Raw genomic sequence first — 18,203 nt, forward strand, 5'->3', positions numbered from 1 at the left:
TTAATATTTACTTGAATAAGAGAAGGCAGACAGAAAGAAGTCTATTTTAAACTAGCCACTCGGGTGCTCCTCCACATGGCTCTCTCTCAGCCACCATCCTTTCACTGTGTGCTCTAGAAAATAGAAAGAGCCCACTTCTTGGAACTCCCTCATTTATATCTTCTCCTTTACCCCCGGATCCTAATGTGATCCTTTTTGGGTAGATGTACCTAGGTCATTCTCCCCTGGCCCATGCTGGAGTGAGCGCAGGAAAGCAGTCAGATCCAAATGCATGATCTTGGGAGGGGGTTCCCTTCACACAAAACTCAAAAGATCTGTATTGAAGACAGATCATTGTTACTTAGGATTTGAACCCAGGTATTCTGACTCTTGAATCTGTGGTGGCAGATTTGTGGGTGGCAGTAGCACAGGGTAATTTAAAAAGCAGTAAGACAATGCTGACTTCTTTTTTTAGCTTCTTGTTGCCCAGTGTCTCTAGTTTTTTTTTTTTCCCTGCCATACTTGTAAACAACAGCAAGTAGTCTTTTGGATTTGGAATGTATATTTACCAGCCCAGGTGGAGTTGGCTATATTTGGTGGATGAAATATGACAATTTTTCTTACTTTATTTTCTTACTTGTAGCATGATTCAATCATAGTTCTATTCTCTTCTTCCTTCCTTTCCTATTTCTTTCAAAGGCATCACCATCCTTCCAGTCCCCTAGATGTGAAGCTTCCACATTACTTTGACTCTTCATTCTTCCTTATATTTCATATTTAGTCAGTTGCCAGATCTGTATATTTCTACCTCTACAACATCTTTTGCATATGACTACTTGTCTCCATTCACCTGAGCTTAGACTTTTTTCACTTGCTAAACTATTGCAATGGCCTCCTATTTTGGACTTTCTGCCTTAAGTGCCTCACTACTCCAGGCCATCATAAACAAAGTTGTCACAATGATTTTTCCCAAATGCATCTCTGACCATGTGACTTGCTTATTCAGTCCACTCTAGTAGCTTCCTATTGTTTATAGGATAAAATACAAACTGCTCTTTTTAAGTTTTAAATCCCTATACAGCCTGGCCCAAATTTATCTTTCTAGTCTCATTTGATGCTAGTCCTTCTTCTGTACTCTTTGATCTAGCCAGACTGGCTTTCTCTTTGTTCCTCACACATGACATTCCATTTCCTATTTCCAACCCTTGCACATGCTCTCTGTAATGTCCAGCTATTTTTTTGATTTCTGTCCTCTACATTCAAGTAAAATAGGTTTAATCCTTTTATGTGATACCCTTTCAACCTTGAAGCTATAGGTATTATATGCTCTACCTAAGTCTTTTCATTCCAGGCTAAACACCTCAAGCTCTTTCAGCTGATGTACAAGGTGGTATGATATTTACCATCTTATTCATCTTACTGTTTTCATCAATGTCCTTTCTAAAAATGTGATCCTACTCCTCACTCCCAATCCTGATGTAGTCTGATCGGGGCAAGACTATGACATCCTTTTTTTTTTTTTAAATTTTATTTATTCTTTTAATTTAAATTTTTTACTTTGAATATTTTCTCATAGTTACATGTTTCATGTTCTTTCCTTCTCCCCCCAACCCCCCTAACCCTCTGTGGCCAACACACAATTCCACTGGGTTTTATATGTATCATTGATCAAGACCTAATTCCATATTACTGATATTTGGACTAGAGTTATCATTTAGCATCTACGTCCCCAATAATATCCCCATCAGCCCATGTGTTCAAGCAGTTGTTTTTCCTCTGTGTTTCTCTTCCCACAGTTCTTCCTCTGAATGTGGCTAGTTTTCCTTCTCATAAGTCCCTCAGCATTGCTCTGAATCCTTGCATTGCTGTTAGTAGAGAAGTCCATTATGTTCGATTTTATCACAGTGTATCCATCTTTGTATACAAAGTTCTCCTGATCTGCTCTTTTCACTCTGCATCAATTCCTGGAGGTTGTTCCAGTTCACATGGCATTCCTCTAGTTCATTATTCCTTTGATGACAATAGTATTCCATTACCAGCAGGTAGCACAACTTGTTCAGCCATTCCCCAATTGAAGGACATTCCCCCATTTTCCAATTTTTTTGCCACCACAAAGAGCATGGCTATAAATATTTTTGTACAAGTCTTTTTCCTTATTATCTCTTTGGGTTATAAACCAACCAGTCCTATGGCTGGATCAAAAGGCAGATAAGGACTATGACATCCTTACCTCTGTGCTTTAAGCTTCTCTTAGTGTAATCTTTTTTTTTTTTTTAATCTCTTACCTTCTGTCTTAGAATCAATACGATTGATTCAAAGTATTGATGAGTATTGATTCCAAGGCAGATAAAAGGTAAGTGATAGGCAAATAGGGTTAAGTGACTTGCCCAGGGTTAGAGCTAAGAAGTGTCTTAGACCAGATTTGAACCTAGGATTCTTATCTCCAGGTTTGGCTCTCTATCCGCTGAGTTCTCTTAATGACTTAGGATTGAATTTGCTTTTTTTGGCTACCATATCATACTTTTGATTCACTGATTTTGCTGTTCACAAAGTCATCCTTGTCCAAATGTTTTTCAAAAGATGTCCTCTGGTCATGTTTCTTTAGCAAATTGGATTGGCCATCTTTGTTATGAGTATAATTTTATCTTAATTGGTTCCTCTTGAGTCTTGAATTTTTTTCACTAGATTTATGCTACCAATTTTACGGTTTTACAATGAAATATAATTCAAAAAAAGATTGCACAGATTCTTGAAGATAATGGAAAAGATGTAAATAACAGTATAATAAGATTTGTTTCATAAAATGTCACTAATGAAATTCCTTCCAACATTTGAATGGGCCAGATAGACAATCACACCATTTCAGTGGCATTGTACAAACTTAATGCTTCTATTTATAGTATTTGGTTTAAAGATTATAAATGGAGGGCAGAACAAAGAAGGTAGAGAAGATATAGGAATCTATCTGATATCTTAACAAATTGCCTTCCCAAAAGCAATGATATAATATCTCTAAATGAATTCTGGAGCAGCATAACTCACAAAAAAAAGATAGGCTAAGGTAATTTTTCAGCCCAAAACAACTTAGAAGGCTGGCATGAAGGATCTCGTGCACAAGGTCAGGCATCAAGGTCTTGGGTGTAACTGAAGCAGCAGCCTTGGTTTCTGGATCTCTCAGCCACAGGATGATACGGGTGGTGGTGTTGAGGTGGGTGTCAGATAACAGCTCAGAAGGGGAGTAGAGGGGTCTCTTTGTTGGCTCTGGGGGCAAGACTCTTGTATTGCCCATATGCAGATCCAGGTCACAGTCCTGGGGTATAGTTTCAGGGTGAAGAGGAACACTAGCACATACTAGTTCTTGTAGCCACAGGAGAGCAGAGGACCCTGGTTACAACTCCAAGGGGTAAAAGAATGCTTTGAGTTACTCACAGATTGGAGTATAGGCCAGGAGAGTATTAAATACACCTTTCCTTACATCATACTGTATAATTAGAATTTGCTCCCTAGAACTCTCTTTCCCAGCTTCCTATGTTCCTTCTCACATTACATGATAACATAGGGAGGATATATTTTAAGTATAGCTCCGCCCTCTCTTTTCCTAGGAATGCGGCTGTGGCAGTTGGGTGAGTGCCAGGCAAGAGAATTTTGCTCACGTGGCTTTACTCAGGCTTTTACTTTTGTTCTTTTATTTCTTCTACTTCAAAAGATTATATAAATCTTATATAATACTTAGAGTTATTGGATATTAATTTAAATCTTAGAATACCTACCACCTTGGAAGAACTGAAAGCAGATAGATACCTGGTGTCAATTCTGAAGGCAGTTGCACAAAACCTGAAGCTTATAACAGTTCTTCCCTTCATCACAGTTTCAGAGCCCAACTTGAATAGTTTTGTTTTTAAATCCTTACCTTCTGTCTTAGAATCAATACTGTGTATTGGTTTCAAGGCAGAAGAGTAGTAAGGGCTACGCAATGAGGGTTAAGTGACTTGCCTAGAGTCATACAGCTAGGAAGTGTCTGAGGCCATATTTGAACCTAGGACCTCCCACCTCTGGACCTGGCTCTCAATCTTTTGACCTACCCAGCTGCCCTCCACCCCCCACTTGAATAGTTTTTTAAACCAAAAGAAAAGAAAAAAAGCACAAAAATAAGCAAACAAAAAAATAAAGACAGAAACTCAACATAGAAAGTTGTTTTGGTAACAGGGTAGACTTAAACTGAGGAGAATATAATAAAGTCAATATTATGGCATCCAAAGCCTCTTAAGAAAAATATGAATTGCTCTCAATCCAAAAAAGAATTAATGGAGGAGCTCAAAAAGGATTTAGAAAGTCAAATAAAAGAAAGAGAAGAAAAACTGGGAAAAGAAATGAGTGTAATACAAGAAAATTGTGGAAAAAAGAATTAATAGCATGGTAATGGAGACACAAAAAAATAATGAAGAAACCAATATGTTAAAAACAGTAGGCCAATTGGTAAAAGAGGAATAAAAAAACAAAGAAGATAAAAACTTCTTAAAAAGCAGAATTGGCCAAAAGGAAAAAGATATACAAAAATGCACTGAAGAGAAAAACTCTTTGAAAGACAGAATTAGCTCTTTGGGGGTGGGGCAGAAGGACAAAAATTCGCTGAGGAAAAGAACTCTTTATAAAGTAAAATTGGCTAAATGCAAAAGGAGATAAAAAGCTCCCTTGAGAAATTCATGCCTTAAAAATTAGAATTGGGTTAAGTGGAAGCTAATGACTCCATGAGACATCCAGAAACATCAAAGTTTAAATAATAAAAAACAACAACAACAACAAAAAAAAAAAAACACAAAAAAACCTGACCTGGAAAATAAGTCCAGGAGCGATTACTTAAGAATTATTGGATTAAGAGACGGGAGGTCCTAGGTTCAAATCCGGCCTCAGACACTTCCCGGCTCTGTGACCCTGAGCAAGTCACTTGACCCCCATTGCCCACCCTTACCACTCTTCCACCAAGGAGCCAATACACAGAAGTTAAGGGTTAAAAAAAAAAAAAGAATTATTGGATTACATGAAAGGTAAAAAAAAGAGCTTAGACATCATCTTTCAAGAAATCATTAAGGAAAACTACCCTAATATTCTAGAACCAAAGGTCAAAATAGAAGTTGAAAGACCTCCAGAAAGTGATTCCTGAAGAATAACTTCTTGGAATATGATAGCCAAATTCCAAATCTCTCAGGTCAAGGAGAAAATAATATAAGCAGTCCAAAATAAGCAATTCAAATATTGTGTAGCCACATTCAGAATAATACAAGATGCAGTAGTTTTTACATTTTAAACAGGCCTGGAATATGATATTCCAGAGGGCAAAGGGGCTAGAATTTCAACCAAGATTTACTTACCCAGCAAAACTAAGCATAATTCTTCAAGGGAAAAGATGGGTATTCAATGATATAGAGGACTTTCAAACATTCTTGGTGAAGAGACAAGTGGTCAATGGAAAATTTGACTCACAAATGTAAGACTCAAGAGAATCATAAAAAGGTAAACAGTAAAGAGAAGTCCAACACATTCAGTAAGGTTAAACTATATTCATCCCTATGGGGGGAGATGATTCTTGTAATGCCAAAGAACTTTGTTATTATGAGGGCAGTTAGAAAGAGTATACATAGATAGAAGGCAAGGATGTGAGTTGAATATGATGGGATAATATAAAAAATTAAATTAAGGCATGAGAAAGAGGAATGCATTGGGAGGAGGAGAAGGGAAAATAGAATGGGGTAAGTTATTGCACATAAGAGAGATAGGAAAGAGCTTTAATAGTGAAGGGGAAGATATGGGATGTGGGGAGAGCATGTGAACTGTACTCCGTAAGAATAAAGGGAGCCAGTTACCAATGTTTGATAGAGAGGAGATAGAGAGAGTCTATGTATGGTGAGTCTCCCGTACAGCACTACTCTGGGGCCAAATATACACTGGGAGACTTTAAGGGGGTGTCACCCCAAAACTGAGTGACCTGGATGGTTGTGCCACCCTCAGGAGTTGGGGGTGAGGCTTCCCTATAAGAGGAGGTATGTGGTGCCCCAATCCAATCCTGAATAAGGACAGGGTTCACACAAACTTACCCTCAATCAGTTATTTTTCATAGTGGGTGGTCTGGCTTCAAGATGGAGGTAGCCAGACCAAGCTGTGGACCCTATCTCCCTTGTTGTCTCTCAGGCACTCTGGAATGCTATCTGACTGATGAATGGCTTTTATTATTTGCAATTCAGGGATTGGGGAAAGGGATTAAGGGCAGAGAGGGATTTTTGGGGTGCCCTCTTCTACATTTCTGTGGGGTCCCTCACTTTGGTGGTAACCTTTGGGATTCTGACTCCTAAACTTCTTCCCCTGCCCCTTCTCCTTCTGTTTCTATCCTTTTCTATAATTGTGAAATTTGACTGAAAAAGGGTTTCTCAGCAAGGTTGGGTAATGGGAGAAAGAGACCAAGAGATCGCTCCCAAAATGGAGTCCAAACTTAGCTGACTCGATTTTTGAAGTCTTGATGGGTGAGATACAATGGAATGGCTTTGATCAGGGAATCATTTTCCAAAGAAAGATCATCAGAAAGCCTTCAGGACTGGATCTGAGCGGGGATATCCCCCTCCTCCCTCTTTAAGTCCTCTGCTCAAAGACCTCTCTTCTCCTCCCTTCCTCCCAGAAATTCCCAGAATTCTCTCTGGTCTCAACTGTCAGCAACTCCTTCTCTGGCTCCTTTTGTCCCACCCCCCTTGCACAAATCCCATCCTTACAACTCTCATCAGAATTGATTCATTAAGGAAGAACATACATGATAATTGTGTATAGAAATCTATCTTGCCTTACAGGAAAGATAAGAGAAGGGGATGGGGCTGATAGAAAAGAGGGCAAATTAGGGGATATGAAGTTCAGAAACTAAACAGAGGAAGTAGGATGGAGAGTAATACACAGTAAGCATAATTTTTTACCAGTCTTCCTAATAAAATCCTCATTTCTCAAACATAGAATTGTTGACTAATAGGAATACAAATCATTCTCCAATTGATAAATGGTCAAAGGATTTGAACAGGTAGCTCTCAAATAAAGTAATTAAAGCTCTATAGTCATGCAAAAATTGTTCTAAATGACTATTAATAACTGAAATGCAAATTAAAACAACTCTGAGGTACCACACCTCACACCTATCAGATTGGTTATTATGACAGAAAAGGAAAATGACAGAATTTGGAGGGGATATGGGAAAGCTGGGATCCGAATACATTGTTAGGGAAGTTGTGGATTGATTCAATCATTCAGGAGAGCAATTTGGTCCTTATGTCCAAAGGGCTATAAAACAATGCATACCCTTTGACCCAGCAATACCATTACTAGATTTGTATCACAAAGGGATTTTAAAAAATACAAAGGGAAGACCTATATGTACGAAATATTTAAAGCAGCTCTTTAGGGGGCAAAGATTTGGAAAGTGAGGGGATACTCATCAATTGGAGTATGTTATGGTACATGATTATAATGGAATACTATTGTGCTGTAAGAAATGACAAGCAGGAGGAGCTCAGAAAAGCCTGGAAAGATATGAACTGAAGCAGAGTGAAGCAAGCAGAACCAGGAGAACATTGTACAGTTACAGAAATACTTTATATTGAACAACTGTGAATGACAGCCAGCTGTTCTTGGCAGTATAGTGATCCAAACCCAACCCAGAGGTCTTGGGATAAAAAAAAATACCATCTAATTCCAGAGAGGAAGAACTGAGTCTCAATCTAGACCAGTGGTTCCCAAACTTTTTTGGCTTACTGCCCCCTTTCCGGAAAAAATATTACTTAGCCCCCTTGAAATAAATTTTTTAAAAATTTTAATAACAATTAATAGGAAAGATAAATGCACCTGTGGCTATCACCACTACCCTAGATCGCTGCAGCACCCACCAGGGGGCGGTAGCGCCCACTTTGGGAATCACTGATCTAGACCAAAGCTAAGTTTTTCACTTTTCTTATTTTTTTTTTTGAGTTTCCTTACTTTATAAAAGGATTAATATGGGGAAATGTTTTACATGATTGCCCGTGTAAAATCTATATGAGATTGCTTACTATCTCAAGGAGGGTAAGGGATTGGAGTGGAAGAAAGAAGGGAAAAATTTCAAGACTCAATATTCTTTGGAAAATGTTGCAAACTGTTTTTACATATAATTGAGGAAAAAACCAAAATAAAATGTAATACCTTAGAAATAAATAAATAATGGCAAAATAATAAAGGTTACAAATGACATAAAAAAACCTTTCATGCAATTAAAAGTAACATGATGAACTGAGAGGAAAATGAGCATAACTAAGATAACAACTGGTAAATGAACAGTTATTTTTAAAAATTACTTTGAAAGACCTAAGAACTCTGATCAGTGTATTGACTAACCGCTATTCCAGACAGCTGATGATGACTAAGCATGCTGCTTATCTCCTGACAAGTGATGGACTCAGGATGCACAATAAGATACATTTTTTGACACTTCCATTGTTCTCATGATCTCTGTTTCCTTTCTCACTATTCCAGAGTTATTCTTGATCAGTAACTGAACTGATTGAACACTTCCTTTGTTCAAGACTAAAGTGGGATGTAACATAATACTGTCCATTTGCCTGATTTTGTCTTTTGTATTAAAGAGAGGCTATAGTTGAACTGAATTTCATACATTTATTTTTTCTGTCTTTAAATAGTAATCATTCTTCAAGTCTGCATACCACTCATCCACATTTTCTTCTTTCTTTTGCTTATGTCATTTTGTAGTCATCAGGGTTGGCAACAATAGGGGTCATATTTAGCTTTTCCTTCTCCCCTAACCTCTCTCTCCAATTTCAACTCAATCATTGCCAAGTCTTAACCAATCTGCTCCCACACATTTTTACTTCCAGTTATCTTGGTAATTTCTTCTATAGTAGTTTCTTGAAAGATCAATTTTAAATGGATATTTTTATACATTAAAGAAGATACCTTGGATTCTAAAAGGCTGTGCTAATGGAATGTTAACTCTGATAGGTTCTTCCATGTTGGAAAGGCTTTAGGTATAAATCCAATAACCTTCTCAATTTTTGTTGTTTGTGTACTATCCTAAGGTAAGATCAGAAAGCCCCACTGCCAAGTTGGCTGGAGAGTGATGAATTATTTGGCCACAGCAACTCCTAAGTTGTACAAGGATAGTGATTTGTTGGTAGAAGGGAGCGCTCATACTGATGAGATCACAGGCCATGAAGCAGGATTCAAAACTGAACCTTAAGCAGTTTTTTTTTTCCTTGTTTTTCAGATTCGTTACATTTCACAGACTCAAGGTTTACCGGGAGAACAGTTGTTAAATGTAGGGACAAAATCTACAAGATTCTTCTGTAGAGAAACAGATATTTCACATTCTGGATGGAGATTAAAGGTAATGAATAAAATCTTTCAGAAAAAATTCTTTCCTTAAACTTTCCTTTGCTCTTGCTTATACTTTCTTTCCATGTTGCATCTATTCAATATTCAAATCATTTAAGAACTCTCTAAGTTTAATTCAGTTTATTTTCTCTGCTTCTTTCTTTCTTTTCCTCTTCATACCTTTTCTCTTTTTCCAAGTTAAGTCTTTATTTCTGGGAAGGATATTTTATAATTGTAGTCATATGAGTCCAGTCTGTGCCTTAGTAAAATATTTTATAGTATTTTGTACTTAATTTGAATAGAATTTCTTTTTTCTCTTTCCTGCTGAGGTTTTTTAAATTTAAGTTTTCTTTTCAATTTGGAATTATCTCCATCCCCTTCCTCCTTTCTTTACCCACTAAGAACCAGTCCGTTCTCTAATATGAAAAAGTGGTTTGATTGCACATGTAAAATCTATATCATATTATTTACCATCTCAGGGAAGGGTTGGAGAGAGGGAGCATGGAAAGGAAGAAGAGAATTTAGAACTCTAAGTTTAAAAAAGTCTAAAAATTGTTTTTACATGTAATTGGGGGAAAATAAAATATTTTTAAAAAATCAGTTCATTCTCTACAATAGTCACTGATCTTTTCTACCTTGGTGCACTTTTATAATTTCTTTTAGTTATATACTTTTCTTATAAAATTTTTTAACATTTGAGAGAAGGGGACAGATTAGATTTATTGGTTATTGTTTATGTAATTATGTAACATTAGTTTATGTAATCCTGTAGCATTTGAAAGTTTTATCCCCATTCTATTTTTCATCTTCATATTATACAACATTGCTAATTATTGTGTACTATTTTAAGCTTCTACTGCCATAGTATACTGAAAATATTTTAATGTTTATGTTTTAAGAAAAGGAAATAAAATTGATATTTTTATTTATTGAATAAGACTCTTGAAGAGCATGAGGCAGAGACAGGAATGAAGTCTAAAGAAGCCAGAAAGTACATTTTCAACAGTTTGGATGACATAGTGCATGTGAGTACTATAATCTCTTTTTAGCCTTATATATTTAAAATTATGGTCTTGAATGCCAAGTATGGCATAATACATTAAACATTCTTTTTGAACTTAAAGTCCTTGGTAGCTTTGAATGAATTTGACTGCCTTAAGTGATCTAATTGATCAAAACCTAACTCACTTTTGACAGCCTTCAAAAATTAAGTTACATCTTTGCTTGTCATCTGCTGTTCTGGGTCTGATTCAGACCAGTTCCCTGGTAGTTTATGTTCCATATTGGAACAAAAAGAGACATGAAGGAGTTAACAAAATGAGATTTACTTAATCGTAGCAGAAGAAAGATATACAACAAGGAGAGGTATTGAGAACTTCTTGACTTGATTCAGCTGAGCAAAGTTCCTGTTCCAATCCACCAGCCAAGTATTCTCTCATTTCATTGTATCTTCCCCCTCTTAGATTCTTTTCCCTCAGCTGTTGAACATTTTCCTTAGGGAAGACCCTCTAGACTAGTGATGAGCAAACTATGGCCCCCTGAAATGTTCTATCTGCCCCCGACATTATTCCTAATCTGACGAATACAATGAGTAGGATACAATACAATGAAACTTCCAAAGAGTTGCCTTAGAAACAGACTGACAGATGAGCATTTCCTTTCGTTTGGACCCCTCTTTAAAAAGTTTGCCCTTCACTGCTCTAGACCGATGTTGGCAAAGTTTTGGCATGTGTGAAGGGAGCCAGCATGGGGGGCTGCTCTGTTCTCCCTCTTCCCAGTGCCTGAGGACATTTTTTGCATGCCCCATCCCTCTGTCCAGCCACCCAAAGCATGCACTTCCTCCTTCTTCTCTCTTGAGTAATGGCGGGAAGTGGGAGGGGAGTACCTCATAGGCCCCTTGAAGTTGCAGTTTGGGCACACAGACTTGAAAACCTTCTCCATAGCTGCCCTAGACAAGTTTCTTATGTATTATAAGCTTTGTAAATCTAGCACTTGTAAGCATTTTATTGACTCAAAGAATAAGTAAATGCTTCAATGTCTTGAGCCTTCTTTTTGTAGATGAAGTCAAGATGTGATCAGAAAGGAATCACCTGAGCCCTTGGTCCCTGGAACCAACCAACTCTTGAGAAAGGTCTCAGTACCTTTTAAGGAACAACTAGCTCAGGGGTGGGGAGTAAGGATGTGTGGTGGGTTGTAGAGTATAGGATAGTACTCCTAAAGAATCTGCCATAAATCCTTTGTGCCATTGGAATAAACTTTCTGCCCTTATCTCAAGCTGCTTTCTGTTCTGTGCCATTTTTTAATCTTCAAAATATTTGTGAATTTTTTCCTTTGGTTCAGCATATGTCCATATTTTGATTGCAAAAAATTTTAAATATAAGAATTCAATTTCTTATTCTAGTGTAAATATATTTTCTGTTCTGTTTTTTATTTGAAATTCTGTTGTTTTATTTTTTTTTTCAGGTGAACACAGTGATGGATTTAGAAGGAAGTGATCTTTTGGCGGAGAAAGCTGATAGAAGAGAATTTGTTAGTCTGTTGAAGAAAATGTTATTGATTGATGCTGATTTGAGAATCACTCCAGTTGAGACATTGAATCATCCTTTTGTTAACATGAAACATCTTCTTGATTTCCCTCATAGCAACCAGTATGTTCTAAGCAATATACTTTTGATGTATTTCTGGGAAAAAAAATTTGATGCCATTTTCCTAGAAATATTAGTAGTCATCTATTCTGAACTCCACATTTGCTGAATAATCCTTTTAATCACCTGTCATAAATCCTTTGTGGCCAATTTCTTTAAGTACTTAAGTATTGTATAATTAGAATTTGCTCCCCAGGACTCTAAATCCTAGCATCCTATTTACGTGTTTACCTACGTCCTTAATTAGGGAGGATATATTTTGATGTAGCCCTGCCTCTTGCTCTTTTTTCCCCCTGATCACAGTTTGTGGAGGTTGGGGAAGTGTCAGACGAGAATTTTTCTCATCTTTACTCAGGTTTTTACTTTTGTTCCTGTATTTTTTCTTCTTCAAGTGATTATTAATAAATCTTATAAAATATAATATTGGGAGTTATTGGATATTTTAATATTACAGTATAGTGGATAGAGCTCTTGAGTTTTGTGATTTTTAAAAAATCCATTTTCTGGCTCACCACTATAGTTGTATGATATTTGATGTATCACTTATCTTGTGCTCCTCATTTATGAATTGAAGGGATTATACTAGGTCAGGGGTCAGCAATTTTGTGTTTAAAAAAAATGTAAAAACTATTTTTAGTTCTCAAGTCATACAAAACAGTTGGTAGGCATATTTGTCCCTTAGGGCTTAATTTGTTGACTCCAAAATTGGATTATGGCTAGGGTTTTTTCAAATTCTATGGCCCTGTTATTTGCCTAAGATCATACATCTAATTAGAGCCAAAATTACATACATATATATCTGCATACATACAAATGTATGAGGATGTGGATTGTGTGACCAGCGATGCTGGCTGATGCTTTTAACTATGGACTTTTTCTGGGTGCCATTGGTATCAAGTCCTCCAGGTCTCTTTCCTTTGCTCACACCTTGGGCCTACCTAATGAGGGAACCAGAAATATGGGAAGGGATGAAGATGCACATATGGGACCCTATGAAAATAACTATGCCTTTAAATTGTTAGGACCATAATATTCATCTATTGCTTTAAAAAAAATGATGGAAGAAGATGCAGAGAACAGGCAGCCCATATGAAAAATTCCATACAATATCAGAGTCCTTTGTACTTGAGCTTGGGGTAGGGGTTGGGGAGATGAAGGGGGAAAAAGTGATTTAATTAATGTATGCATCTCCTTATGAAGAAATCCCCTCTACAATGGATATCTTAAACTGAGGTTTAAGGTATGTTTCAGAAATGGGACTGGAAGCCAGATTTTCCCAAGTCCAAGTTCTATACATTATGACACCTTGCTTTTCTTTATTCCTAAGCTTTAAAGTATCAAGATTCCAACAAATATCAGACAATTGTCTCAGACATATCTAGATATTCAGAAGGAGTTCTTTTTCTAGGGAAATAATGATTGTATGCAAAATAGTTATTACCTTTTTGCTATCTTCAAAAAGATTACAGTAATAAAATTGCTTTTATGGCTTTTAGAATCTTTTTTTTGATGCTTTGATGAATTTTTTTGCTTTGGAAATTGTTTTTCTTTTACATTCTTACTGGGCTTCTCTTTGCTTGTGAGCTTTCTATTTTTTTCTTAGTCTTTTGGGATCTTCTTATTGTATTATTGTACATTTGTTTTACATACTACACACTTAACTGTACTTATAGTTACTTTTCTACTTTGCAGTGTAAAATCTTGTTTTCATATTATGGATGTTTGCAAATCTCACTCAAACTCATATGATACAAATAATCGCAATAAAACTTCACTTATGAGACCAGTTGCCTCAGGCAGTACTGCTAGTCTGACTGCAAATTTCACCAAAATAGGCACATTAAGAAGTCAGGTAAGAAAAAAATTATTTAATTTAAGAATTTGTATTTCCATATTCTTAAAATTATTCAAATTTAAATTTAGAAATATATAGGCATTTCATGTCTTTATTCTTGTTTTAAAGTACCTTTCACAGTTGTTTTTTTTTTTCCTAGTTTATTTAGAATCTAACTTTCTGACTTTGGGTTTTATCAGCTTCTGTTATACTTACTATTAGGAACATTTGTCACTCTATAAGAATTGCACTTTTAGGAAATAGTCTGATTTTTGAAAAATTATACTTGTATAGTTATTAGAGAATTGATTTGAACAAAGCTATTTTACTCTGAATGTTTCAGGCATTAACCACATCTGCTCATTCAGTTATGCACCATGGAGTGCCTGTGCAGACTGGGACTGCCCAACAGACACTGATTATCTGTCCCCCATCAATTCAAGGTATGCTCCCCTTAAGTTATGTTTCTGTTTTTGGCATATGCCTGTATTCAATAATTTCTCAGCATAGTTCTATATTTGAACTTTTATTTTATGCTTTTTATGGCTATGAGTTGTTGCGTGGTATTTTTGACCCTTTTTTTGACCCTTAAGTTATATTTGTAATTGTCATTAACCAAAAATGCCATGTATCTTCATTACTTTCTGTAGAGTCTAGTTCCACATAATTATCTTGAAGAGCTTGTAGATAATTTGACAGAGTTATGTGTACTTGAAAGCCATGTGTGTTCTAAGGATCACTGGTCTGGGTTTTCAAATGTGTATATGGTATTATTCATTGATTTTATCCATCAGAATCCTACCTCATATCCTACCTCCTTGTGTAGTATGGAGGTTCTCAAAGGCCCATTGATCAACTCTATTTTTACTTTCTAAGGACTAGCCTACTAATTTTGCAGAGGATTATCTCCAGATTGGTTGAAAAAAGGATCAGTTTTCATACAAGAGTAACTGTAGAAGACTACCGACTAATTTTTAGGGAGCCTTAAAAAATTTACATTGATAGAGTAAGCACTTACACTTATAAAATAGCTTTTGAATGTTTTAATGGATGACCTGTGCTCTGGAATTTTAGTGAAAAGGAGGTCTATCCAAGCAGATAGTTAATGGAAAAAATGGAATAATATTTTTTCTGGTTCTTCATTATATTTACTTAAGTCTCATTTAAAGACAAGAAAGAGGCAATTTTAATTGAATATTATTTATCTAATTGGTATATATTGAACGCAACGAATATGTTATCTGGAACTGCAAGCATTTTAGTTTAAGGATCTGAGTAGATTTGTCTGAAGCTTGGAACATTTATAAGGCTGCTTCATTTTAACTCACTTTATTTGGAAGAGAGTTCTAAGTGTTTAACCACCAAAAGTATGCAAGTACCACATAATCAATTTTCTCTGTGTTTTCAAAGTTAGTTTTAACTATATTACAGCCTTTTAAATAAAAGCATATATTCTAAAGTACATCACTCTTCTGGTAGTAAAATTATAGAACTTATCTCTTCAGAGAAGCCATGATTATATTTCCATATAACTCTCTATGTGAAGAAGTGCTAAATTTTTATGTGCTACACTGCAGTTTATATTAGACAATTCATTATGATGCCACCTGAAACTATGAAATGTTTGCCTAAAATCCAACTTAAAACTTTTTTTAGTTTTGTTATCCTTAGAATGCTTGATTATTGAATTTATCACTTGTGGTAAAAAGATTATTTATGGCAATGTGTGGTATGAGACATAATCTCAAATCTGATTTTTCCTCATCGTTTTCAGTTGAGCATAAGAGTTGAACTGTAATTTCTCACAATCTCAAGCAGTCAAGTTGTTGGATGCCTGGATAAATACTGACTTTATTTAAAAAAAAAAACCAACACACAAAAAAACTTAAGTATACATCATTAGTTAAACCTGGGAGTTTTGAGTCTACCTTTTACAGTATTTCTCTGAACACAGATACAGTTGAGCTTTAAAGGAAAAATTTGGCATATTTTCATGTTTTCAACATAAATTTTCACCTTGAAGTTTGGAATTTTTTTCATTTTGCCTGTTGATGTATTATTAGAGCTGAATGTATTGTAACAATTTTGGTTCCAGAGCTTTGGGGAGCCTTAAAATATCTTAGAAGTGCTGTTAGGAGCTCTTAATTTATTGTTGCAAGATTTGCTCCATCAGATAGTAGTCTCTTGGATTAAATTAATCTTGCCTCACTTAGTTTGTTTCTTAGTGTAAACATTGTATCTTCAGGTCCCCTGGAGGGACAGTAGAGTTCTGAGTGGGTTACAGACCACTTCTCAACCCACAAACTGGATCTCTTTGAATTGTTCACTGATGGCAGCAGAAAACCTGAAGACTATATCAGAGGGGAACCCTAGAATAAAAGTGGTATGGAGACTCCCACAGCTACTTGGTATATAATCTTGACAGTAAGCTATAGAGAAAAGAGCACTGCAATGGAATTGTGATTCCACTGGTATAGGAGCTTACAGGTGAGAGAACTAGATTGACCCCACATTTGCACCTTGTATTTGGAGAGGTCAAGTGATTTTTTTCTAGGTCAGTCATATAGCTGATAGGCATGTGAAGTAATACTTGACTTTGTTATGAAACACTTGTACAAAATCCAGGTTAAAATGTTTTTAATTGATGTGATCTTTAGTATGTGCAATTGTTTTCTTATCACCAAATGGCAGGATCAGTTTATGTGGTAGTAGAAAAAGTATTATTCATTCTTAATTATCTTCAATCAAGAAATGTATTTTTTATAGCAAAGGTATTTATTATATTTGTGCTCCTTATCCTAATAGGTTGTAATAATTAAGATAGTTACAAAAATTCAAGCAAAAAATTATTCATTTCTTTTAGAAACTGAATTCTTTTACTCTGTATCATAGTTAGGGCAATTAAGTTTAAATATTTAATAAATGCCTACCATGTGCTTAGCACTATGCTAGGAAGATGCTCTTTTACCAGGAAAAAGCAACAGGTGCACACCAAATAAGTACCAAGCAATTTCAAGGATGGGGAGGCATAACAATGAGGAACAGGAAAGGCCTCTTTCAGCTAGGAGCTCCTAAGCTCAGGCCTTGGGGGGGGGGGGTGCAGGTGTAGAGAACAATCTATGCAAAGTACAGAGGGAAAAAGGAGAGAATGTCATGTCTAGAGAACAGTAACTAGGGCAATTTAGCTTGAAATAAGAGTGAGTGAAGGGGATGGGTTGAGATCACTCTGGAAAGACAGGTTGGAACCAGCTTCTAAAGAGTTTTAAGTGACAAGCCGAAGAATTTGTATTTGATCTCAGAGACTGTAGGGAATAGTTGAAACAGAGGGGGACATGGTCAGTCTTGGGCTTTTAGCTATTTAGTAGCTGGAGTGGAGGAGGAAAGGGATCCTCTGGAGCTAATGAGATAGAGTGAATGGAGAGAGCACTGATTCTGGAGTCAGAGAACCTGAATTCAAATTGCACTTCTGATCTGGGTAAGGGTCTGACCTGGGTACCCTGAGTAAGGCATTAAAAGACTTCCTTAATTTTCCTATCTGTAATTAGAGTGTTGGATTTGGTAGTGTCTGAGATTGCTTCCAGCTATAGATATAGTGTCAGCCCTATGGCCTTAGGCAACTCGCTTAACCCATCTGGGCTTCATTTGTTCTACCTTGAACCTATCAACACTATGTTGACTAAATTATTAATACTTAAAGCAATGCAAATTAAAACAACTCTAATGTTCTACCTCCCACCCAGAAGACTGGCGAAGTTGACAAAAAAGGAAAGAAAAATAATGATGGGAAAACTGAAAACTAGCATATTGATGCACTGTTGGTAGAACTGTGATTTGTCCAATTATTCTGGAAAACAATAGACCTATATGTCAAAACAATAAAAGAAGGAGGAAAAGGATTCTATTCACAAAAATTTTATGGCCTTTATTTTTTGTAGTGTCAAAGACTGGAAACTAAGGCAGGGAGGTGGGATGCCTATTGTTTTAAGGAATGGCTGAACAAATTGTGCCATCTAAATATAGTGGAAAGTAATGATGAAAAGGAAGGTTTCAAAGAAACCTGAGAAGACATGTATCAACTAATACAGAGTAATGTGAGCAAAACCATGAGAACAGTTTACAGAAGAACAAAAACATTTAAATACAACTTGGAAAGACTTAAGAACCTTTATCAATGCAGTGGCCAGTCCTGACTATCGATCATGAAACATGCTAGCTACCATTTAATAGAGAGGTTATGGTTACTCAAACCAAAATGAGTTAAATTCTTGGACATAACTGGGAGTATTTGTTTCTACTCTGCATGTGTTTTACACGGGCTTTTTTCTTTAGTGGGGTGGAAGGGAGGAAAAAATTAT

The 18,203-nt window shown here is 36.1% G+C and overlaps 1 protein-coding gene across 1 annotated transcript in view; it reads left to right on the plus strand.

The window, feature by feature from the left end:
* Window positions 1–18,203, plus strand: part of HIPK3 (homeodomain interacting protein kinase 3) — a 93,039-nt gene that overhangs the window by 64,434 nt on the left and 10,402 nt on the right. The window contains exons 4-8 of the mRNA XM_044681436.1: window positions 9,263–9,382; window positions 10,308–10,394; window positions 11,833–12,017; window positions 13,707–13,866; window positions 14,192–14,291. Coding sequence (XP_044537371.1) covers window positions 9,263–9,382; window positions 10,308–10,394; window positions 11,833–12,017; window positions 13,707–13,866; window positions 14,192–14,291 — 652 coding nt within the window. The remainder of the gene's footprint in view (window positions 1–9,262; window positions 9,383–10,307; window positions 10,395–11,832; window positions 12,018–13,706; window positions 13,867–14,191; window positions 14,292–18,203) is intronic.

The sequence above is a fragment of the Gracilinanus agilis genome, chromosome 6, assembly GCF_016433145.1.
Source record: "Gracilinanus agilis isolate LMUSP501 chromosome 6, AgileGrace, whole genome shotgun sequence".
In the NCBI taxonomy this organism is placed as follows: Eukaryota; Metazoa; Chordata; class Mammalia; order Didelphimorphia; family Didelphidae; genus Gracilinanus; species Gracilinanus agilis.